General features: G+C 39.9%; 1 protein-coding gene across 7 annotated transcripts in view; it reads left to right on the top strand.

Moving 5' to 3' along the window:
- Window positions 1-26,672, top strand: part of LOC307183726 (uncharacterized protein) — a 675,341-nt gene that overhangs the window by 291,742 nt on the left and 356,927 nt on the right. For all 7 annotated transcript variants that reach the window (XR_013827569.1, XR_013827570.1, XR_013827571.1 and 4 more), the window contains 2 exons: window positions 5,455-5,750; window positions 6,105-6,247. Coding sequence is in view for 2 of the 7 variants with exons in the window: in XM_079916659.1 (XP_079772785.1) it covers window positions 6,200-6,247 (48 nt within the window). In the remaining 5 variants the exon portion in view is untranslated. The remainder of the gene's footprint in view (window positions 1-5,454; window positions 5,751-6,104; window positions 6,248-26,672) is intronic.

The following is a 26,672-nucleotide window of genomic DNA, read 5'->3' on the forward strand; positions in this document are numbered from 1 at the left end:
GCTTGAGTGCTTCACGCAATGGGTTGGTACAAAAACAGGACCCCTTCAGGTCATCTCTGCTGGAGATATTTATCATCAGAGAGATGCAAATACAGTCATCTGGAAAATGCTTTTTTAAAAATTAATTCAAAGGATGTTGGGTAAGAGTGGCCAAAATCTCTTGATCCACAAAGCTGCTAGCAATGAGAATAACGGAATACAGAACACACAGAAGCAGCGCTCGATTGATGCTAAAATGAAGGAAGGTTTTTGGGAAGGAGGCTGAAGAGCACAGGGTAAGTCAGTTCTTGTTTGACAATCTGATTACTAAGAAATAAGAGAGAGTAAACAGCCTACTGGATTAAAGGTCTGGTGGGAACCAGTAAGCTGCTCTCTGAGCACAGTTGCCAGGGTGATAATAAAACCATTGAGATGTGCAGAGAGATGGACATGGATCTTCTAGCAGGAGAAACAGCAAGGAAAATGGAAGTGAGCGTTGGCAAATATTTTCCTGTAAACTTGCAGAAGCTCTGTTCTTTGCAACTAATGGGTAAGGTGTTAGTCTTTATAAAGCTGCACTCAAGGCAAATTTTATTTTCCTTGTATAATGAGGTATCGTAAAAGATGTTACTGGAAAACAAAACATCACTGAGAAAAGGACTTGAAAACCTTGAGGTGGGTAAGACTTCAGAGATAAGTTATCTGCACTTCTCTTGAAAATCTCCGGAATTAATGATGCTAAGTCCACACTACCAAATATTTAGAATGACTATAGGTCAGTTGAGTTATCCAGTCTGAGAATAAAGGAAATCAGAAAATAGTTTGAGATGAATGAAAATGAAAACACAACATACCAAAACTTACAGGCTGCAGTTAAAGCAGTACTTATGGGGAAATGTATAGCCATTGATGACTGTAGTTTTTAAAAAGGATATAGATATCAAATTAGTAACCTAAACTTTCATCTTAAGAAACTAGGAAATGAAGAGCAATGTAACTCAAAGCAGCAAGTAAGATTAGAGCAGAAATAGATTAAAGAGCAAATAGAAAAATGATAGAGGAAATCATTCAGTAAATATAGTTGAGCATGTTTATGTGCCAGGCATTGTACTAGGTATAGCTAACACCATGTCTTTCTCATCCCCTTGTCTGTGGGTTCCTCATGGGAAAGAGTTTGCGTGAATCGCCTTTGTGACCTCTATAGTGGTTTTTAGGTAGTACTCAATGAATGTGGCCCATCTGACTGAAAGATTAGTACTCACTCATCCTTATTTCTATCAACAATACTCAGAGGTTGCTACAGTTCATCATGCCTGTTTGTGTAATAATATCACTAGCTAGAAATTACTGAATACTTTCCAAGAGACAGACTCTACCTTAATCACTGATGTTCACAGAAATTTTGAAAAAAGTATGAATATCAGCCCTTTTTATAAATGAGTAAACAATGTTGAATTGTAGGTCACAGATAGTAATATGTGGTAGAGATGAGATTTGAGCTGAAGCCTGCAGTACTCTTCCCACCACACCATGGTGAGTACTAAAGGAAGGTGTCACTTGAATTGGACCGAATATTATGGAAAACAAGGTACTAAGGATTCCATGTCCCAGTGTGCTAAACGACATGACCTCTGAGAACAGCTGCCCAGGTAGGCACAGCTGTCCAAGAGGGGTGCCTGGGAATGTCGTCCTACGGTAGCTGCTGCCTTTCATGGAAAGTGAGCTTTCAGATTTCAACACTGAGAGCTATGTAAGGCCTTCCAAAATTGATTTTTTTCCTATGATAGCTTTTGTACTCTTTAACAACCCAGGCTTATTTTTTGATTGAACTAGACCCTAGCGATTTCCAGACTAAATGGATTTCAGAAGTTCCAAAAGGCTGAACTGTTTGAAAACTACACAGCCTACATGTGGCCACAGAGGGAATCTTCCTCTTGAGCCAACTGCATTCTGAATATTGGAATGTCATTTTTACAGCTAATGCAGTTTTTCCAGATGGATTCTTTTTCAGATTTGGTCGACGTTACCAGAAATATAAGTTCTTCTTATTAAAAAAAAACACACTTCTTTGAGTTTGAAATAAATCAAAGTTAGAAATAGTGTTCTGTGAGTGGAAATGTGAATTAAGATGCCTCTAGTGTCACTTGTTCCTGATGCAGTTTTCCCTGAGAATGTTGTCAGCAATGCACTGTGATTGTGTTGAGAAGGAAAAAGAGCTATTTTATAAGGCTTAGTAATCTCTCCAGAATTAATTCCATAAGGGACAGTCAGTACATCCATTTTGGCTAATAACCACAGTATATGGTAGTTATCCGAAGTAAGCACCCTTTCCACCTGGAAGACAAATTTGAAAGCTAAATTCTTGATGTTATCTTGGAGATGTCTCATTTTGTGGTGTCCCTGTGATTTAATTATCAAGCGTCTGTGTTGCAAAGTTTTGTTTTTAACTTCTTAATTGAGGCATAACGTATATAGTTAAGCATATAAATCTTCTGTGGACAATCCAGTAAATGTTTCCATATGTATACATCTGTGTAACCACATCAAGACCAAGATACAGAACATTTCCAGCACCCCCAGAAAGCTCCATTGTGCCGCCTTTGAGCCAATAACCTCTTCAGAGGTAACCGTATTCTGTCTTCTATCACTATATATTTGTTTTGCCTGTCCTTAAGCTTTGTAACCATAGAATCATGAATGTGTATTCCTTTGTTTCCAGTTTGTTTTGTTCAACATTATTTCTGTGAGATTCATCCATGTTGCATGTAGCACTAGTTTATTGTTCTGTGTAGTATTCCATTGTACCACATTTCCTTTTAAGCATCATAGCCAAGATGACCATAAATTTACTCAGTGTGATAGGCAAAGAACCTATCTGTCACTGCTAGAGGAAGATACATTAAATTTTTAAAAATCCTATGGTCTTATCTCACCCTACAGAGAGAGACAGAGAGAGAGCGAGCAAGAGAGAACATCATCTAGCCAGAAAAAATTCATCTCACATCGGCAGACAAGTCAGCCCTTTATTGGGTCTGAGCAGTTTCACTTTTCAACTGCCTCTACAATGGTTTGCAATATTCAGGGATTCCTAATAAGAAGGTAGTATTGTTAATTGACAAGCGTGGAAGAAAATATTGCCTTTTTGGTTCATAATCAGTAAAGCGTATTTAGTCGTTGAAACATCATTGGCAGCTTCAAAAAGAGGCAGTTTCTAGGAGCAGTACACTTGGGACAAGTGTTGATGGTGTGGAAGCCTGAGTCATGTTGACACTCAGTAGATATCAGTACGTGGAATGTACTTAGTGCACTCAATACGTGAGTATATGAGGACCAGGAAGAAAGAGGCTCTATAGCTAGAGCCCATAGACATGAAAGAGCAGAACAAAGTGAGATGGGTGAAGAGGTTTAATGGAATAAAACCTGAGACTGGGGGGATTTTATATAGAACTACGATAGTATGGTGTATCTGAACACGTATCACAGTTACAAGGGGGTGGAGATGAATAGAGAAATGGGAGCCTAGATCGTCTTCTAGCATTTGAGACTGGTTTATGATCTTGTAGGGGAGTGAGGCATTCTGAGGTCATTACAGCATAAAGTGTACAAAACTCCAGACCTTATTAGTGCATTGTCTTGAGCCAGCCATCATGACAGTCATGCTAAATAGAAGCAGAGAGGCATTTGATAAAATAGTAAAAAAGGAGAATGATGTAGAATTCATATATCATGAAAGAAAGAGCTTGAGGTGAGAACATGACTTATAAACTCTTTCAGCTTCACCATTCCAGTTATATCATTAAAATAAATAAGTATTTTGTCTACAATTCATTCATTCATTCAATTAGTTTTTGTTGAGCTCCTCCCATGTGCCAGGATACGGGAAGAGACTTATAGGTACCAATGCCCATTGTCAATGACCACACTCTGAATCAGCATCTTAGCTATTTTCCAAGGACATTTTATCCTACATCTGTTCTTGCTGCCTGTACTTTCAAGTCTGTGACTATATTTACAGTTTTCTTTTTGCCTTTGACATTTGCACTTCTCACCTCAATGCTTCAGTAACTCTCCATGCCCATTACATATCCTGCAGCTAATAGCTACGCTGCTTACCTCAGAAAAATAAAAGAAAAATAAAAGAACCTTGAGTTGGGAATTTGTTGAGAACTACGAGCCAAAGGCTCCTACATCCTGACTGTGCATTTTCTGAGCGTGGTTTACAAAGGAAAAGCATCTGGGTTTGCTTGGGTGTGGACGGAAGAGAAAAGTAGGCATCTGCTGGTACTTGGGGTGTCTATAATGAAGTTCCTTCACTGTCAGGTACCCCTACTATAAGAGGGAGGGGAATTTGTTTTCCTTCATCCTTCAGCTTCAGATGGTCTGAGAAATGTATCTGTTGTGCAAGTTGCTCAGTACTCAGGACAGGAAATTCAATAAGAAATGTCATTCAGACGCTGAATTGCATTCATTTTGGGTTGAGAAAGAAGGTCCAAGGAGGAGGAATGGAGAAGATATAATGGACTGATAAAACAAATCTGGAAGGAGAGAAAACATTTGACCCTAGCTGAGGTTACAATATTACAACAGGACTCTTGTTTTTTGAGCACTTACTACTTGTCAGACCCTGTGCAGCTCCCAGGGCTTGCAGTATCTGATTTAAGCTTTCCGGCAATCTGACCAGGTATCTACTATTAATTTTATCATATTAAGAAGAGGAGACTGAAAATCAGATACTTTCTGTAGATCACAGAGCTTATACACAGCAGATCTGGGATTTGAACTCTGGCCTGAGTGACCCCAGAAGCCATGAATTTAACCAAGTGGCATGCTGTCCCCATCTCTATGTGTAGGTTGAGATAAGGGAAGCGGTATAGGACAGAATGCTTTTCATTAGGAGGTGAAGGTAATCAGAGGCAGAGGTACCTGCACGTTTGGAGACAGAGAATTGGAAGGATGGATCCTCAAGTTTTATAAAAACTTGCAGGCTCTGTGCAAACCTCTGAATACTCTAGTGCATCAGGTAGCTCTATACTTGGAGGGGTGGGTATCACTGCCAGTCAAACCTGGATATGTCCTTCTATACGGAAACCTGATTTTCTTGTCTTCATTCATCAACCACTCTGAAGCTAAACCAGGACCTCCACAACTGGAAAAGCTCGCTAACCTTCTACGAGCTCTCTCCTTATGATGTCTCATCTGCATCTCACCATGCTGCTGTGAAGTATGATGCAGATGTAATTACTCCATTTTCATAGATGAGGAGTCTGAGCCATAGGAAACTACATGGAATTGGACTAGCTGGGTCCCTGCCCCCTCCCTGTTCTCCAGGCTGGTTCAGTTGTTTGTGCTTCAGTCTGTGTAACCCTGCCAAAGAACCAGTGCCAATGCTTGTCAGAATTTAAATTAAATTTCAGAGGGTTCACAGGCTTGATTTCTTCTTCTCTTGTTTTTTTTTTTTTTTTTTTCCCTTTTTAGGAAAATGTTCTCAGAGACTTGGTGTATTTGGTCGCTTCGAGTCCTTCCTACTCTAGAGCCAATTCCACAAGCTGTTGCTGGGAAATGCAGGGAGCAGAGCCTCACCCAGACCCGCTGAAGCCTGAAGGATGGCAGAACAACCAAGGACCTCCCTAGTGATTCTGGAATCATGAAGACTGCACAGCCTTCCCTACTGACTCCATCCATGCTAGTGGGGCTATAGTCATGTCTTGCTTACTAAAAAGCATCAGCTCTTCATTATGCCAGGCATTATGCTGTGTGCCGGGGATTTAGAGGTAAATGAAACTGTCCTTACCTTCAAGGCTGTCATAGCTCAGGCAAAGTGTGTTCGGGGGATAAGCCTAACAGCCTACCCTTAATAAGCCATGGTTAAGCATGAGACCAATTGCATGAATAACGTGTTACAGGATTTCTGAGGAAGAAAGATTTGATTGTGCTTTGGGTAAGGAGAATGAAGGGGGGAGGCTGTTTGAGTTGGGCTTTGGGGCACGAGGAGTGTTTTACGGCAGAGGCAGCATTATGAGCAAAAGTGAGAAAACATAGGAATAGTTTGAAAATGATAATTCCAAAGAGGGTTCTGTGATTTTAATTACTTCCTTAAAGCCATATTCATTTACTTGTTTATTCAGCAGATATTTGCTGGGTTGCTACCTGTGCCAGGGCCTGGCTAAGCTCTAAGGATGCAGCAGTGACTAGGACCAGCCAGATCCCCGCCCTGTGGAAGATGAAAGTCTCATGGAGGAAGGCGAAAGCTAATCAGCTAATTACACAGGTATTTCTTTGGTAACAGTAATGACAAGTAGAAGTAAAAGGGTACCAAAAATGTGCCTAAAAAGGGGCTAGAGCTTGTCATTGGAAAGTGAGGAGGCCGTCAGGATGGGCTTCTTTAAGGAAGTAATATTTAAGTTGGAATCCAGAAGATGATTAGGAGTTAGCTAAGTGAACGGGAAAAGCATTCCGGACGTAGGAAGTCGTTATGGGCTGATCTGTGTCCCTCTCTCTGATTCATATGTTGAAGGCCTAGACCCCAGTACCTCAGCATGTGACTGGATTTGGACATAGAGACTTTAAAGGGGTGAATAAGTTAAAATGAGGCCATTAGAATGAACACTAATCCAATGTGACAGGTGTTATTCTAAGAAGAGGAAATTATGATATACAAAAAGATACCAGGGGTGCAGGCTCACAGATCATGTGAGACAGTCACTTGCAAGCCAAGGAGAGAGGCCTCAGGAAATCAACACTGCCAACACCTTAATATTGGACTTATAGCCCCCAGAACTGTGAGACAAATTTCTGTTGCTTAAGCCACCCAGTGGGTGGTATTTTGTTTTGGCAGTCCTAGCAACTAATACAGGAGTAGGGTATGCTGAAGCCCTAGGGTGTGTGGGGCTCTGTTTGAGGACTGGAAAGGTGGCAGCTGTGGCTGATGACAATTTTGGTTCTGACTTGGTTAAGTCTGTCCCCTGTCCCTGGCACTTGGCATTCTCTCCTTGTAAGACAAAGGTCCTGGATTGATTGACCATCTCTGAGGTTCCTCCTGGGTCTGTGATGCTCTAAATTCAGTGCATGAATCCTTATGATAATCCTAGGACCCTAGGGAATAAATGGGCAAGATGATTATTTGAGAGCCTTTCAAAACATTCATTTTTCCTTTCAGCTTTATTGAGGTATAATTGACAAATAAAATTATATACTTTCAAGTGTACAATGTGATGATTTAACATACATAAATTTTGTGAAATGCTTATCACAATCAGGTTAATTATCACATCCATCATCTCACATAGTTACTTCCACCCTTTTGTGTGTGTGTGTGTTGAGAACACTTAATATCTGCTCTTTTAGCAATTTTAAGTATGTATTATTATTAACTATAATCACCATGCTGTACATTAGATCCCCAGAACGTATTCCTCTTTTTTTTTTTTAAAAAAAAAGAAGATGTTGGGAGTAGGAGTTTAGTAATTAATTAATTTATTTTTGCTGTGTTGGGTGTTCGTTTCTGTGCGAGGGCTTTCTCTAATTGTGGCAAGCGGGGGCCACTCTTCATCGCAGTGCGCAGGCCTCTCACTGTCGCAGCCTCTCTTGTTGAGGAGCATAGGCTCCAGACACGCAGGCTCAGTAGTTGTGGCTCACGGGCCCAGCCGCTCCGCGGCATGTGGGATCCTCCCAGACCAGGGCTCGAACCCGTGTCCCCTGCATTAGCAGGCAGATTCTCAACCACTGCGCCACCAGGGAAGCCCCCTTATTCCTCTTATAACTGAAAGATTGGACCCTTTGAGCAGCCTCTTCCCCAACCTCTAGCCCCTGGTAACCACCATTTTATTCTCTACTCGCCATTTCTATGAGTTTGACCTTCTTTTTTATTTTGGATTACACATATAAGTGAGATCATAGAATGTATGTCTTTTTCTCTCTGGCTTATTTTGCTTAGCATGATGTCCTCTTGGTTCATCCATTTTGATGCAAATGGCAAGATTTCCTTCTTTATCATGGCTGAATAATATTCCATTCTCTCTCTTTCTGTTCACATTACATCTTCTTTATCCATTCATCCATTGATGGACACTTGGGTTACCTATCTCTTGGCTATTGTGAATGATGCTTCAGTGAACATGGGAGTGCAGATATCTCTTTGAGATACTGATTTCATTTTCTTCAGAAATATACCCACAAGTGGGATTACTGGATCAAATGATGGTGTCATTTAAAAATTTTTGAGCAAACTTTATACTGTTTTCCATAAAGGCTGTACCAATTTACATTCACATCAACAGTGCAAAAAGTTTCCCTTTTCTTCACATCCTTGGCAACACTTATCTTTTATCTTTTTTATAAGAGCCATCCTAACAGATGTGAGGTGATAACTCATTGTGGTTTTGATTTGCATTTCCCTGATGATTAGTGATGTCGAGCACCTTTTCATGTATGTGTTAGCTATTTGATGTCTTCTTTTGGAAAAAGTCTACTTGGGTCCTTTGCCCATTTTTATATTGAATTATTTTGTTTGTTTGCTGTTGAGTTGTATAAGTTTATTATATATTTTGGATATTAACCCATTATTAGATGTATGGTTTGAATATATTTTCTCCTATTCCATAGGTTAGCTTTCCATTTTGCCAGTTATTTCCTTTGCTGTGCACAAGCTTTTAGTTGGTTGTAGTCCCACTTATTTTTCTTTTTGTTGCCTGTGATTTTGGTATCATATCCAAAAAAAAATATTTCCATGGCCTATGTCAAGGAACTTTTTTCCTATGTTTTCTTCTAAGAGTTTTTCAATTTCAGGTCTTATACAGTAGTCCCCCATTATCCATGGGGGATGCATTTTAAGATCCCCAGTGGATGTCTAAAACCATGGATAATGTCAAACCCTGTATATGCTACATTTCTTCCTATACATAGATGCCTATAATAAAGTTTAATTTATAAATTAGGCACAGTAAGAGATTAATAATAATAATAAAATAGAACAATTATAACAATATACTGTGATAAATGTTATGTGAATGTGATCTCTCTCTCGCAAAATGTCTTATTGTATGATACTCTTCTTCTTGTGATGATGTGGAATGATAAAATGCCTATGTGATAAGATAAAATGAGATGAATTACATAGGCATTGTGACACGGTGTTGGGCTACTGTTGACCTTCTGACAATATGTCTTTGGATGTTTTTCGATCATTGAGCCATGATGATGTTGATGGTTGGATGCCAGGAGGAGACCGTGTAGATGGTTGCGGATCCCAGGTAGGATGGAGCAAGATAGCATGAGATTTTATAATGCTACTCAGAAGAGCATGCAATTTAGAACTTATGAATTGTTTATTTCTGGAATTTCCCTTTTAATATTTTCAGACTGCGGTTGACTGTTGGTAACTGAAACTATAGAAAGCAAGACCATGGATGGGGAAGACTACTGTGTTTAAATCTTTAATCCATTTCAAATTAATTTTTGTGAGTGGTGTAAGATAGTGGTCTAATGCCATTCTTTTGTATGTGGATATCCAGTTTTCTCAACACCATTTATTGAAGAGACCATCCTTTCCCTATTATATGTTCTTGGCACCCTTGTCCAAGAGTAGTTCACCATTTATGTGTGGCTTTTTTCCTGGGCTCTCTATTCTGTTATATTGGTCTGTGTATCTGGTTTTATGCCAGTACTATACTGTTTTGATTACTATAGCTTTGTAATATAGTTTAAAGTCAGAACGTGTAATGCATCCACGTTTGTTCTTTCTCAAGACTGCTTTGGCTCTTTGGAGTCTTTTCTAGTCCCATACAGATTTTAGGATAGTTTTTTCTATGTCTGTGAAAATATCAATGGAATTTTGATAGGGCTTGAACTGAATCTTTATATTGCTTTGAGTAGTATGGACATTTTAACAATGTTAATTCTTCTAGTCCATGAATGTGGGAATATCTTTCTATTTATTTATGTCTTCTTCAGTTTCTTTCATCAGTATCTTAATAGTTTTCAGTGTTCAGATCTTTCACCTTCTTGGTGAAAAAACATTTATTTCTAAGTAGTTTATTGTTTTTGATACTATAGTAAATGGATTATTTTCTTAATTTCTCTTTCTGATAGTTCATTGTTATTGTATAGAAATGCACGTGATTTGTGTGTATTGATTTTGTATCCTGCAACTTTGTTAAATTCATTTATTAGTTCTAACAGTTTTTTGGTAGAGTCATTAGGGTTTTATATACATAAGATTATGTCATCTGCAAACAGAGACAATTTTACTTCTTCCTTTTCAGTTTGGTTGCCTTTTATTTTCTTGCCTAATTGCTCTGGCTGGGACTTCCAGTACTGTGTTGAATAGAAGTGGCAATAGTGGTCATCCTTGTCTTGTTCCTGATCTCAGAGGAAAATATTTCAACTTTTCATCATTAAGTATGATGTCAGCTGTGGGCTTACCATATTTGGCCTTTATTATGTTGAGGTACATTTCTTCTATATCTCATTTGTAGAGAATTTTTATCATGAAAAGAAGTTAAATTTTATCAAATGTTTTTTCAGCATCTGTTGAGATGCTTGTAAGTTTTATCTTTCATTCTATTAATGTGGCATATTACATTTATTGACTTACGTATGTTGCATCCCTAGGATAAATACAACTTAATCATGATTATGATCTGTTTAATGTGCTGTTGAATTCTATTTGTTATCTTGTCTTTGATAACTGATTTCTGGTGCCCTGGCTTAGTGTTATTTCATCTGGCTTCTGGTATCTTGGATGTCAAAAGAGGTGTTGATACTTTTCCCTCCAAAAATAATAATAAGTAACATGAATTGAGTGTAACCCATGTTCTGGGCACTGTACAGAATGTGTTACATCCATCTTATCCCTTTTAAATGAGGAGATTGAGGTACCAGGGGTTTAAGTAACTTGCCCAAGTTTCCACATTTACATGTAGAGGAGCAGGAACTTGCCTCTAGCAGCCTGTCTCTACACACCATATTTTTAACCTCTATTATATACTGCCTCCTGTGTAATTATGGTATCTATGTTGTAGGGATGTGTGAGGACTAAAAGAGATACTGCATACGCTGATGTGTGTACACAGGAGGCACATATTGTATTATTATTATTAAAGAGAGAACACATATTGGCTCTAACCTGCAAGGCTCTACTATCATGCCTGATGTCTACATTCTAGCACAGAATAGCCAAACAGTGACAGATATGCGTGCATTTACACTCCCATGTTTAAGAAGGATGGAAGAATGTGTGGCACTGGATTCTGAGGGGTTTAGTAGGGACAGACCTTGAGGACTTTGTGGGGAGCTGGCTACTTAGCAAGACCGGCGACCAGGAGCTCCTGTTTCCATACACCTTCAGGAGGTCATTTTCTGGTCTTGCCTGGATCTTGTAGGCACAGGCCTGACCTCTGTCACTGCAGCCTGGCTTCCGAGTTTGTGCTTGGCTCGGGCAGACTCCCCAGGTGCCCTCCCAAACTCCCAATCACCTTTCCACTCTGTTAAAGTAACTTTGCTATGGGGAAAGAGACAGGCAGAGTTAAGCTATTCTCCAATGATGTCAAATAAATTGGCAAGGTATCCAGGGAGGGAAACTGGGTGACTGGAATAGTGGTATAAGAGATACTTTTCCCTGTATACCTTTTTAAGTCTTTTGGCTTTATATCCAGTGAATGTATTATTTATTCCCACAAAATGAAATTCAAAACTAATGCATAAATAAACAAATACATAAATCATGTTCCCTAGGTGGTTCTGCTGCACAACCAGGTTTAAGAATCACTGCATTAACTCATCATAAGGGAGGAAAATAAACTCAAATTGCTTAGCCCATTTGTCAGTCTTCTAGTGTAGACATCTGCCTTGTATCCCCAGTGCTTAATACAGGGCATGGATGAAGGGTACTCAATAAACATTTGCTGAATTTAAATCATTCTTCACCTGACCTCTACAACAGACAGGTGAGTTGGTCTGATGTTCTGTGTGTGTATCTTTACATGCCACCTGTAACACTAAGGGCCACATCATCATGTCCTGCGTGAAAAACTCTAATTTCCAAATATCTAGCACTGAAATGCATTTCACTGGGTAGCCCCAAGGAACAATGGGTCTCCTGCTCTTATCCTGTTCTTTCAAAATTGTGGCCTTTCAAGGTAAATTTGGAAAGAGCCTCAGGGCAAAAGTCAGAACTCTGTGTTTACAGGGAGTAATGCAAGCTTGGGAGCATCTCCATGGAGGAGGGCACATCTTGACCCAGCCTATGAGAATGGCTAGGATTTCATAGTGCTGTCATGGGAAAGGTGGAGTTGGGGGCTAATACACTGCAGGTGGAGATATGGAAATGGCAAAACATAGCATGGGGAAATGCTTCAAGTGGGAAAGTATGTGGGTGTTTATGGGAAAATGGGAGCAGCCAGCTATGGGAAAGGCGAACTAGGAGATGCAGGCTGGAGAAAGGAGCGGGCCAGATTGTGGGAGGCCTAATGCAAATAGTGTAAAAGTATTTGACATGATACACACACAGAGAAAATGATTAATTGTTATCTCATTAGAATTATTAAGATGTGGTTGAAGAAATAATGCAGATTATGGCCTTGTAGCTAAATTGGGCTGCTATTTTAAGCAAGAAATATACCACAAAGCTTGCTATAAAAGCAGACAGCACATGTGAAACTACACTCTCCAGAAAAGGAATGAGTCCCTGGGACAGATTCAGGCAGGTTTTGATGTTGAACCTGCTGAGAATAATGAGGAGAGAGGTAGTGAGTGGGAAGAATAAGATAATCATTCCTTAAAGAAAGGAATATAGAAGCAGAGTAAATAACTGTTTTCTCGTCTCAGTGTAACAGGGAAAGAAAGGCTGAGATAGGTGATGATAAAAGGTGGCCCAAGATGAAATGGAGGATCAAGTGACAGAAATCGATTCCCTGGAAATTGTATATCCATTCTGGGCTCAGAGGCAGAGCCACCCTAGACTTTTGTTCCATATTCTCAGCTCAGTAAATTCCTCTCCTTTTCCCTAAAGCACTTCTCACCGAGCCTTTGTTGGAAAGGATGGGGTGTGCTCTTCCATCTCGGTCTGAAAGCTGCCAGGCAGCCTGAGTGTGAGGCGTGTCAGCATGCCTCCCCACAGATGCCAAGGAACCCTAGACAACATGAAAGAGTCCAAATTAATGGAAGACAGAGCAAAATAAAGTACTCCATATGTGAGCCCTATTTGCCCACAAATGTTTTGAGGGAGGAAATAGGAAAGACATCAAGCAAAATGATCTTCTTTCAGAAGGTCAGTTTTATTCCTCTAGGAGAGCAAAGGAACCTGGGGAGTGTGGATCACAGTTATAAATTCCACCCCCAAACTGGAAACAGGTATTTGTTTTATAAGCTAAAAGGTCTTAAAATGTGGGAGTTACCTTTTGATGCAACCTGATGCAGAATATCCCCTCCCTAATAAGTTTCAGGCCTTATAAATCAAGGCACATTCCTTAATAGGATTATTTTTTTCTCTTTCTCACTTTTAATGTTCAAATTCCTAATAACAGCTCTTTTCATGGGAGATGGGATGAATTTAGAAAAGATGTTCTTCAGAGACTAGATGGAGCCCACACTGTTTCCCTGTCAGGCTGAGTGAAATTTCCTCTTAGGCTGACACATAACTAGCTTACTCCAACTTGGTGTGTAAGGGGGCTATGGATGTAAATTTGCATGGAAAAAGGTCTAGGGCAAAATTAAAGATCAAGAGAGTCCATTTACTGTTGCAGCTGAAAGATCAGCCTCAGCAGGGCCAGTACAAGGTTGTGGTGAGTAAGGTGCCTAAGGCTAAAATTTAAGGAGGCACTCACTCTCAGGGTTATTTAAATACAGAGTAAGCCCCAGGAGCCTCCTTAAGTTTTGCCCCCCATGTGCCTCATTCTGGCCCCTGCCCAGAACCTCAGTGTTCTACTCACAAACACCCAGACATTTTATGTCTGCCTTGACAGTCTATGCAACTAGGTCACCATTTATCCAGTAGGTATGTTTCTAAATACTATTCACATATATATTGAGAAGCTTGATCTGTTTCTTAGGATCTTCTACTGGCAAGGGCCCCAACCCTGTTACTTTTCTATTTACCTTATTGCTTCATGCAGAGAACCTTAAATGCACTGCAAGAAGTTAACACTGAATGAATTGGTAAAAGAAAAATAATCTTGGGGTGTTAATGATCACCTCCCAAATTTACCTGTTTTACAATTTTGTTTTCTTCCTGTTTGATCTTCTACAATTTGAGACCACCTGTGATAAATTTGGATTTTTGCAGTTAACTGTCCCTCCAACCAACCAGGAAGCTAAACAAAATAAGAGTTACTATGACTCATCTTACTGCCCATTCATCATGCATACATTCTAGGTCAAAGCTATATGCTGTATTTAAGGGTCTTACAGTACCCAATTGATCCCGTATTATTCTCAGGGTTGAATTCATTGGGAACCTACTATTAACCACCTGGAGAAATGAATTCTCACATTCTGTGGTCCTTGATTTAGCATCTTGCTAAATAAGGGCATCTATATCAATCTGGATAACAGGATTCAAATCATTTGGTTTTAATCTCTCTTTTTTTTTATATGTATCATGAGGTAAGTTTTGGCCAGTACAAGCCTGAATCCACAAGAGTTTTAAGACTATGGCCAGCAGAGGACATTTTCAGGTCATTTCATCCTAAGTATCAGAAAAGTTGTGTTATCTACATCATTCACTGCTGAATGCTATGGCCATATGGTAACTGAATATCTAAGAGGGATACTTCTCACATGTACAGCTCTATCAATACCTTTTTTCTGACTGTTTCCATTGCTCTGATGCTTAGAAGGTCCTTTACTATTAAAAAACAAAATTCAACTGGGTAAATTTTAAAAATCATATTGGCTTTATTCAGTGATTCATGAATCAGGCAGCATTCAATCTAGCAGACAGAAAGAAGTTCCAAGGAGCTGTACAAAATGAAAGACTTTTATGGGCAGAGGGAGCAGGAACAAGGAAGTTACATTGGACAAAAAAACCCATTGGCTATAGCAAGGTTATTTCCTTTAGGAGATGGTAGGGGTCTATTGGGCAGAGTACCTAACTAGTTCTGATTAGGTGATTCCTGATTGACTGGTTTAAAATGGCATTTCTGGGAGAGCTGAATCTTTAAGAGTTGGTTTGGTGGTGTGGGGCCTAGCATAAGTGACTCCATTTTGGGCTTGTTGTCTTGTTTTAAAAAATTGCCCCCTGATCAGACTCTCAGCCTATCTGAGAGATGTGATTAAAAAGTTAAGGCGTGGGATTTCCCTGGTGGTCCAGGCAGGTTAAGAATCTGCCTTCCAATGCAGGGGATGCAGGTTTGATCCCTGGTTGGGGAACTAAGATCCCACGTGCCACAAGGCAACTAAGCCCACGCGCTGCAACTACTGAGCCCATGCCGTCTAGAGCCCACACGCCATGACTACCGAGCCTGAACGCTCTGGAGCCCGCATGCCACAACTAGAGAGCCCGAGCACCACAACTACTGATCCCATGCACTCTGGAGCCCACGCACTGCAACTACTGAGCCCATGCACTCTGGAGCCTATGAGCCACAACTAGAGAGAAGCCCGCCTGCCGCAATGAAGAGCCCATGCACCAGAAAGATCCCACATGCCGCAACAAAGATCCCATGTGCCACAGTTAAGACCCAACTCAGCCAAATAAATAAATTAATTGATTTTAAAAAGTTAAGGCATTAGCTTACCACCTAAGCTACTCCCAGCTGCCACTCTGGAGTTCTCACAGGTTTTGCGGAGTCTTTGTGTGATATTCACAGGTCACAACATCGGGTTCACATTCTTTGTTAGTCATTCTTTGTTCCTTTTCTAAGGTTCTAGTCTTAGGAAGATCATTTTCTTGGTGGTTCCTGTGTTCTAGATTTTGAGCTGTTTGTCTTTGGAAAGTTTTTCTTTCCCTCTGGGTACATCGTTTCATTTAGCTTAGGGGAGAAGGTCTAAAGTAATTTCCCCTTAGACTCTGAATATCAGCTTCCTAATGGCCAACTTCTGACCACAGAGCTACTTATAAAAAATCCTTTCAAATATCTGGTCAGGTTTCAGCCAGAACAAATGCTAAATATTCCTGCAAGTACTGAACAACGCTTTGGACAAAGAGGCATCCCTGAAGAGGGTGCAAAGGAGACTTCTCTCCCAAGATTCAGAGCCATGCCCCAAAGATAGTCAAAAGAAAGAAAGACTTAGTTCCCCTGAGAGCTGGCAACAGGTGGTAGGACCCTCACTGCAAATGGAGTGCAACCCACATTTCTGTCTGGCCATATTTTTGGGCCCCCAACCTGATGGTTGAGCTGCCTGTGTATGCAAGAACCAACAACTGGCATGTCTCAGGCAGGCAGAAAGCCAAGCTAAGTTCTCAGGATACAAAACAGACAGATAAGAAGGAAAGAGCTGTCCCTGAGAGAGAAAGGATCAACAACCAATGGGTACCCCGAAACTGAATTCCCAAGAGTCTAAATTTGGAAAGGAAGGGACAACCTTTAATTTTACCTTTCTCTCTCAACTGGGCACTACAAAGATCCATGAGAGCTGACTCTGGTAAGATTTCTCACGCTTCACTGGCTTTTGATCTTATCTGCAGGCTCCAGAGAGAGTGGGGTTTAAAGTAGAGAGTGTTGCCCCAGATTCTACCAGAATTTGTCACTTTTTACCACTAATTTTAATTTTGGTTTCCCCTTGGCTATTTAAGGGGATAACTGGTGCAATTTAGCAGAAAATCCCTCAGAGTCCCATCAACCCTGGGAGGGGCCCATATGGGGTCACTGCTTCAAGGGAGATATGGGGGCATCTATAAGGATACTAACTTGGCAGACTTTTGTTTACAGTCTTGTGATCTCTTCAGAGTGGAGTGGCAGTTGAGCTAGAGGATTTGTAGACTGTGCGTACTCAGGGGAAGGAGGGTAGAAGGGAGCAGTAGGAGCCATGCCAGTCTTAACAGTCTTTTGTTTTAGGTACCACTTGTGTCTTTCATTTTCATTAGCCTTTTGCAATGAATTTTTCAATGAAGCTAGTTTGGAATTTTGAAACATTTTTGGAGGCTTTTGCATGCCCAAAATAATTTGTTTTGATTTGGGAAACTTGCTTTCAAGTGCACCTCTTAAATGAACGATCTTGTTTAATTGGAACATTCCCCGTAATGGCCATTGTCGTTCTAGGTTGTCCTAGTAAGATTTTGCCATTTTTGTAGATATCTACAGCTTCTGGGACCACAGTTCTTAAATATAAAGTAAGTAGGTGTGCCAGAAGGTGGCACATTCAGTTCTTTGAAACTTGAGGATCCCATTTCTTCAGCTAAGCTTTGGGTCTCTCAAAGCCAAATTAATACCTGAGAGGTATTAAATACAAGCAGATAGGGACAAACCACCAATGGCCACAAGATCTTCATGGTGTTGGCGTTTTTGTGGAAGAAGGAAACAACAGGGCAGCATCTGATAGAAGTGAGACTGGGAGAACCCAGAACGGTCAATAGGTATTCACTGGAAAGCAAGGCAGGCTGATTTGAGAGCAGCAGCTGAAATGAGGAGGGGTGTTTCTTTCTCTAATACTGGATGAGTGCAAGGAGTCCACACTAAAAAGGTTTGAGGGAGCAGCAGTAGTCCAGCCCCTGTGAATTCTCAAAACCAGCCAGTCAGAGCTCCTATCAGGACAGGGTCCCAGGCTGAGGAATAACTGCTGGAAGTAGAATGAAAACTGAGCAGGACAGAGACAACAGGGACAAGGAAAGACAAAACCAGGGAGGGGAAGAGCCAGGAAGCCTCAGGAAGTGAGCTGCCCCATTTTTTGAACATTACAGCACAGCTGAAAAGGGTGCTCTGAGAAGTTTTAACCACTCTCCTGAACACGCCTCATTCTAAAAGTTCAGGAAACCAATTTCACACAAAAATCAGCAACAGAAGAATATGGAAGTCAAATCCATACCAAGTTATCATAAGATAAAAGAATAAGGAGCAGAATGTCATCCCTACAGACAATGAAAGCATGCCAGAAAGACATGCTCTCAAAATGGAATAAAACTATAACCTATTATTTTAAAACAAACTTAAAGAGACTAAGACAAAGATATAAGATATTAAAGAACAGTACAAATCAGAACAAGAAAAACTCAGGAAAAGACTAAAAGTAACATAAAACCCTGTGGTCTTCATATCAACTTTCTGTTTTTACCAAGTAACTAGAGAGATAATAGATCTAAGGGCCAGTAGTGAGTATTGGATACATAGGTACGTATAGAACTAAAATGAAATGAGAGCTAAGGAGAGGTTGTAGTTTATAATTATATCAGTATTGTCATTCCAACACTGTCATATGTATAATGTGTGAAAAGAGAAATGAGTAATTATTAAATATTCTTATTCTGTCACCCCTGCTGTCCTTGAAAGCCAGGATTCTCAGTGTGAAAGAAAGGAGGCATATATATATATATATATATATATATATATATAGAAAAGGTTAAGTAAAAGTTTTGCAGGCTTAAGTTTGAATTGTAAGCAGCAAAATGAACTCATGAAGTCCTGTGTGTGTGTGTGTGTGTGTGTGTGTGTCCTAGTTCTGTGTACTAATGAAAAAGCCTAGAGATAATGACCAACCCAGTAGCAATGAGTTAGTACCCAGACTGTGGTCTTGAAATAAAATTTTTTGCTAAAAGTAACTTGGGCTTCATAAAGAAATAGCTGATTCTAGGTCTGGGGCAGGAAAGCTGAGATAGGCACGGAATATCTTGTCTCACGCCCAGAGGGGACTGCTTGGAAGCTACCAAATCCTACTTGGGTCATGACAAAAGGACTCTCCCAGTCAACTTAAAGAGGCTCCCACTGGATAAAGGTGGGACAAATTGTGTTTCAATAATGATAAAAATCACAGTGGGTGAAGCCCAATCAATATGTTTAAACCCATGAGTTTATAGCATTACAAAATTAATCACCTTCAGAGAATGACAGAAAACTACTTCATTGTCTTGAAAACCTGTAAATAAATGAAAAGGACCAAGCATCTTCCTACCTTTCCTATATGAACTGTACCACAAGTAGTCAAAGAGTAGAAGAGGACAAGTGTCTCTTTATAAAATATTCCAACAAATAAACTAATAAAATGTCTGACTCTATTTTTTTGATGTTTGACTGCTGTCAACTTTTAAGCCTCATTCTTTCTCTTTTCACCTTTTGCTCCGTATCTGGGCAAGCTGATAAGATTGGGTGCTCTCTCCTTTGGCACCTATGGAAAGTTCAAACCACACAAGTCCCATCCATGCACAGAAACCCTCACCTCAGTCTAAACTTCTAATCAAAATAAAAACTCTAAGCCAGTGTCCTTTTCTTGGTCTCTCAAGTCATTTCTGGGCTAGCTGAGAAGACCAGCCGTGCTCCTCCAGAAGCTTCACTATGTAAATAATAAGCCTTTTCATTCCCTCTCGGTATGTGTGTGTGACGTTATCAGTCTTGACATCCAAACCAGTTTTGGATGGGGATCCATTCTTTCTCTTCAGAATGATCTCGTCATAAGCTAAAATGAAAAGATAGACTTAGAATGTTGCCATTTGTAACACCCAATTAAAAAAATGTATCTAAGCATTCAGTGTCAAAGGCTGCTAATATCATAAAATGAGAGACACATCAGACACGTGTTCCTCCTATAGTTTTGATAGAATCTGAATCTGTGTGTGTGTGTGAGTGTGTATTCAGAACAAGTTAAGACATGATGGATCTGGTACTCATACCCTGCTTGTGGAAATGTATATTGGTATTATTTTTCTAGAAAGAAATTTGGGAATAAATTTTAAGAACCTTAAAAGTTGTGAAGTTCTTTGTCACATCCTTGCAGATATCAAGTCTGAGGAATGATTAATGACATGATAAAATATTTATACATAAGTATATATTTACAGTATAGTAATGTGGTATTTAAAGTAGCTAAAGAAGGAGGATATGTAATGTCTAAATGTAAAGGAAAAGGCTGAATGACATGCAGTAAATTAAAAGATGCTTTTGAAAAAAAATGTAATAAACATCAGTGCTTGAAATAGTGTTAAGTTTTTTTAAAAAGCAAGAAACAAATGAGTGTTTAAAATGGTTATATATATGACTAGTAGAAAACCTGGGAGAAAATTCAGCAATGTAAACTCTGTGACTCCTGATGAAAACCAATGTTTGAGAACCGTTCTCCAATCACCCTGTGAGAAATGAGAGATCCTCAGCAAAGTCAGCAGGCAGCACTTACCACATTCTAAGGCTACATGTTCACTGTGGACTGGGTCTATAAACCTCATTCCTTCCTTGGTCCAAATACTCTTGCAATAATAAGTAGGGAAAGGAGCCTTAACATTCCCTAAAGGGGGGTGATAATAGAGAATGCCCTCACCTTTTCAAATAAAAGATGCAGGTCATCATTATCATCATCATTGATTCTGTGCTTGTCAGGGATGGGCTCATCAATACCAGAGCCCCTGGGGCACTGAAAGGCAACTTTTCATATCACACGAGAGCACACACATGAGAATTTTAGTCTCCCTGGCAAGCCTGTAAGTTCCAAGGAGCTGAGTGTGTGTCGGTCCTGATCCCTGCTGGGGCCCTGGCTCCCAGCCCAGAGCCTGGCACAGAGAGAGTACCTGATTAATCTCTGTCAAATGGATGAACAAATGTTTCTGTGACAGATGTGCTCCTAGGGAACCAATTCTCCAGTGTTTAAGCCTTCTTTCTCTAGTGAGAGATGGACTGAAATTATCTCTAGGAAAGGATGCTCTATGCCCTACCCCAACATAATGGATTGTTATTAAATGTGGGAAGCCTGCTACTTCAATATTAATACTATCTACCATTTATTGTACCGTAGAAGGTATAATAAATATGTGTTGAATATTTCATATTCATTATGTCTAATACTTGAACCATGTTATCTCCCCATTTTGCCTATATGGAAATTGAGACTCAGAGAATTTAAGTGACTGGGCTGAGACCACAGAGCTGGGAGCCCCCAAGTCAAGGTGACTGTATGTTTCCATAGCCCACATGCAGTCATAAGGATCAAATCAAGAAAAGAGAGAAGATGAAAGTTACCTCTAGATGTCTCCAAAGAAGGGAATGAATAAATAAGAATATCATCAGTAGGTGGTGAGCTTAAGTTGGTGGGAAACTCCCAAATATTTCAGTTGGTTTGCTCATTTTCATTTGATAAAGAAAAATGGAGTTCTTCAATCAGTTACCTTAATCCTATCTTCAGGGAAGGCAAAACATGGTGTTAGAGATGAGAATAGCTTAAAAAAAAAAAAAAAAAAGGGCTTCCCTGGTGGCGCAGTGGTTGAGAGTCCGCCTGCCAATGCACGGAACACGGGATGGTGTCCTGGTCTGGGAAGATCCCACATGCCGCGGAGCGGCTGGGCCCGTGAGACATGGCCGCTGAGCCTGTGCATCCGGAGCCTGTGCTCCGCAACGGGAGAGGCCACAACAGTGAGAGGACCTCGTACCGCAAAAAAAAAAAAAAAAGATGCTGAGGAAAATGGGGACTTGAATCAGGTAGAGATTTTTTTTCAGATTTTTTATAAACTTTGGCTGTACGGAGATCCACTATTGGAAGGTGAAGAGGAATGAGCAATTAATGTATTAATGGGACAAAACGTTAGCAAAAATGAAACAAATATCCAAATGATTTCAATTTGAATATTTCATCCAGAAATGTATACGCATGGAATTTTAATTTGTTTATTGACACTAAAAATGGAAATTAAAGGATAGTTTCTATTCTTAAATATTAATCATTTAGGAGAAATGGTTAATAATGGGGAATTGAAATACTTTCATAAATGGGATTCAAAACCAATAATGAAAGTAAAGATTTTAAGATTAAAACAATGAAAACCTGATTGTTAAACAGTGTTCAGCCAGAGAATACAGTAGTGATAAAAATAATTCAAGTGTTTTATAGATGCTGACATTTTTGGAGAATTTGTAAAGTCCTTACTTTTGTAAGAATTTATTTTACCACTCTGAGACAGAAAATGTTCTAGGTGTCTTAAAGAAAGTTAAATAATATACAGATTTGCAAGATTCTTACTGACCATTATCGTCCACTGATTCTCAATACAGGCTGCACATTAGAATCACCTGGATAGCTTAAACAATGTTCATCTTGGGTCCCTACCCCAGACTAATTAAACCAGAACCTCTGGGAATGAAAATCAGTATTTTTAAAAGCTCCCCAGATGATTATATTTTGCTGCCAGCGTTGAGGATCACTAATTTAAACAGTGATGAGTAAGATTTTGTACCTGATGAAAGTAAGAACCATGCATGATTTATTTAGCATGGTATCTGGGACATGATAGATACTCGATAAAGACCTGTTGAATGAATTTAGTAATGCTGTGGCATATCTATAATTAGGAAAGCCTACCAATGCTTCCTCCGCCATAATGTCATTTTTTAAATTGCCTGTGCTGAGTGATAACTTATTTTCACTTCTCCTTGAGTATGTGTTCAAATAATATTTTCTGATGCGTAGTCTAAAAAACCGAAAGGTCCTATGAAATGGGACTGAATTGGGATGTGTCTATTTCTTGTCACCCAGAGGAACCAGCTAACTCTCTTGCCATCAAATGGTCTCTTAGCACCTGATACTGGGTGGGACAATACTGACATTCTGACACCAGAAGCCATGCTTTGACACATTTTTGATGGTGATGTGCTGTAAGACATATTCTACGTAAGCACCAGTATATCCATACATTTAAATCTGAAACGAAAATCAGTACTTCCCTTTAATATGTGAGATAATCTCTGATGTTTTCTATTGTATTTTATTCATTTAAAATGTTAGTAAAATGTAATTTCATGACCCACTAGGGGATCTTCACTCACACTGAAAGACACTGCAATAATTGGACAGTGCACATAGCATGGCCAAAGCAGAATAACAATGCTTTCCTTGCTGTGGAAGAGAAATGGATTTTCAGTGCTTATAACTAACTCATGATACACTTGCCGGAAATGTATCTCTTTTTGTTTACTGTCTATTTCTTGCAATATGAATGTATGCTTCCTGGGGGAAGAGCTCCCATCTGCCCTGTACATCATTGTTATCACCAACCAGATAGAAACACAGTGCCTGGCTCATGTTAGCCACTCAAAACATGCTCATTAAGTTGATGAACAAATAAATGAATAAGTCTGTACTATAGTGATTTCCCAGATACAATAACATTACATGAAATTTTCAATTATTTTCCAAACAGCTTTCATTTCCAAAGTCGTAGTTATACAATTTTCATCCTCTTGAAAAGCCAGCAATGTCATTATTGTTTTAAAGGGATTATTAAAGAGATACATGGCATATTCAGTGGAAAATATCACACGCCTCCCACAACTCATCCCAGAGTTAAAAAAAAAAATCGTCTTTGTTCGTGGCCCTAAGACCTATGAACCGAGAGAGACAAATCTATCTTTTGAATATTTTTCTGGGAATAATAACTTCCAAACATCTTGGCAGGGAATTAGGTAGCCTTTGGAAGTAAGAGAGCCATCAAATCAGGAGCCTGGGAGCCATGAATGGTGAATACCAGGCTGCCAAATCACAGGAAGGTCCTGACCTATGAAGGAGGGGATTGATAAAAAGTGAAAATGGCCAGTAATAGGCGCACAGTGGAGGAAATGAAGAAACAAAGGGCTACATGGCAGGGGACCTGGGAGCACAAAGGCAACCCAGGGAAAGAGAGAACAGAGGAAAGGGTGAGAACATATATCTATAGCTGTCCATCCATATACACACAGAGCATACCACAGATATCACATAAGTCTACGTCAGCCAGCTCTCACGGAGCCAACTGACTCACAAGGTTCAACTTAAAGATTTGTTGCACTTAGAGATACATAGTCCAAGCTTCTGGTGTTGATGGAGGTTGCAAATCCATCCGTTCACTTAGTCGGTGAATGTTTATTGAACATTTGCCTTGTGTAAGCATTAGGAAGAGAATGGCCAGTAGAGTAGATGCACTACCTGTCCTTATGACATTTTTATTCTAATGGGGAATTGAGACACAGTTAATACTAATAAATGAATTATACAGTTAATCATTGATCTCAATTTAAAAGATTATGGAGATGGCCAATGGTATTGTAAACACTTGAGCTATGATCTAAAGCATGAAGAGGAGCCAACTAGGGCATTCCAAGTAGAGAGGACAGTATTTGCAAAGGCCCTGTGGCAGTGAAGTCTGTTCCATTTGAGGACAGTGTGGCTGGAGCGCAGTGAATGAGGGCAGAATCACTAGGGAAGTAAGCAGGGTCTGGACTTGCAGGGCATGCTAAGGATTTGCTATTCTCTCCTGAGAGAAATGGGAATCCATTCAAGGGTTCTAAGCAGAGTTCAGAGGGTCAGCACTGGGGAGAGATCAGGGGCAGGATTTAATATGAGTATATCTGTCTAAGGCAGATTCTGTGGCACATGTTCCAGCCTGCTGGTTGTCAGTTGCTGTGAGCCTCTCATTCTAATTCTAACTGGTGAGGTTTTGTTAGGCCCAACAGCTTTAGTTCTTTTACTGAATGATCTTTCCATTATGTCCCTGAATCTGTCCATTTTACTGTGCAGAGAAGTTCCCCAGTTTAAACCATTTCTCATTAGAGAATGATTAGAAAAAAAAAAAGCTTTGCCTCTCTGTTACTACTGAAGAAAATGTTCTTGAGAGAGAGGCTTGTCTTAATCTTGGGGCTGTAACTCGTGCACTCCAATAATGATTTGCAATAAATCTGCTTAAATCCTCATCATATCTCCCTTTTAATCCACAGCTCCTTCCCGACATATCAAGCTTGGGAAGACACAAATCCCCTCACTTATTAAAAGAAACCCACAGCTCCATAACCTGAGAGTGTAGTTCCATTTGTACAAGAGTGTGACTAAGTACAGCTTTGTGAAATTTTGATGAAAATGGAATTTGACTTTCCAGATGAGGAAAGTGAGAGCCAAAGGGCTTGGGACTCTAACAGTCCAAGAGCCCTATCTAGACAGCTAGGATGCATCCTTCTAGGGTTCTTATATTGCTTTTCAGATTAGATCAAATTCAGTTTGACTATGAATGTTTATTTCTAAAAAAAACCTATTTTTGAAAAAATTCAGGTGTGAAATCTGAACCTTCGTGGGAACATTTGAGTTTAATTACCACATCTAAAAATGAGGGAAGATTGGGAAAATTCTTTTAAATATTTATGAAGGAGTTATTGTGTGTCAGGCACTGTGCTGAACGCAGCTTTCGGTGCACTATGTCATTTTACCCTTGTAACTGTTCTCTGAGGTAGCTGCTACTAACATCTCCATTTTACAGGTGAGGAAAATGAGACTCAGAATGGTTAATTCAGTGCTTGAGACTGTGGAAGAACCAGGATCTGAACCCTGTCTATACATTTCAAACACCCTCTCTTTTAATTCCAGTACATTACTATAACATTAATTGCCTAAAATATATGAACACCAGGCCAGTTTGGACAGGTTCCTAGTATTGTCTAATAATGTGACGTTAGTAACTCAGGCTGTCATCTAGGAAGGGTGGTGACTTGAGTTTAGAATTCAAACCCCTCCCTCCCCTCTCTTCCTTCCCATAAACTGACCAAAAAGACCAAAGAATCCAAAAACAGGGGGAAGAAAACTTGCATCAGTACAGGAGACCAGAGATGCTGCCATACGCATGTCAGAAACTTGCAGGAATTTCTGATATGGTACAGAAATCGCATGTGAAAGTAGGGCAGTTTTAAGGGAACGAAGCAGAAACGCATCTGCAGAATCCTGAACAGCCTCTAACTTGGACTCACACTGCGGTGGGGGGAGGCAGGCTGCGGGACAGAGGGGTTTCCCTCAGGGCTCCTGCTACACTGGGGTCAATCAACAGCAGTCAACCCAGCAGGCAGAGGTTCCATCAGGGAAAAAGCCCTGGGGAGGTGGGCTGCATATTGAGAGGCAATTTAAGGGCAACTGGGTGGATTTATTTTTTTTCTCTCCATCTGTGATGTCAAGAAGGTAACAAAACATTACCTACAGCAAACATTTCAATCAGAACATGCAATTCATTTAGAATACAAACTTCCTAAGTAAGATAGGTAGTCTGTCCCAAGGAATGGAGCATGCATTTGTTTCTTAGCCTTGGGATTACACAGGGAAGATTCCATTGGTATTTGTGGTGCAGAGGGAAAGGTGGTGTGCTGTTTGCTGGTTTTCAAGGTGTGGAAAGTTGATTCTTATCATTCCTTCTTTTCCTCTCTGTAAGTTCTACCCCCTGCCTATCCTATAAGACCCAGCTCAATTGCCCATTCTTTCATAAAACCATTACTAACCTCCTTAGTTTTCATCCCCCTAAACCAGCAGTAATGTCTACATCCTTTTGTGTTTGTTTGCTAATTGTTGTTGTTTACTTAATTTTTAAAGTTATAGTTGTATAGGGTTAAAATCAAAACTCACTACTAGGAGGGTATAAGATGAAAATATATCTCCCTACCACCCCAGCCCTCTACCTTCTCCCCAGAGGCATTTTCTGTTTTCAGTTTCTTAACTATCTCTCCGAAGATAGTCACCTATACCAGCAAATAGAAGTTCCCTCTGCACATTTTTCTGCCCCTTCCCTCCTTCATTTTAGCGTGTATCTTGGAGATTATTCTACATCAAACATAGAGATCCACCTCATT

The sequence above is a fragment of the Stenella coeruleoalba genome, assembly GCF_951394435.1.
Source record: "Stenella coeruleoalba genome assembly, chromosome: 3".
Taxonomy (NCBI): Eukaryota; Metazoa; Chordata; class Mammalia; order Artiodactyla; family Delphinidae; genus Stenella; species Stenella coeruleoalba.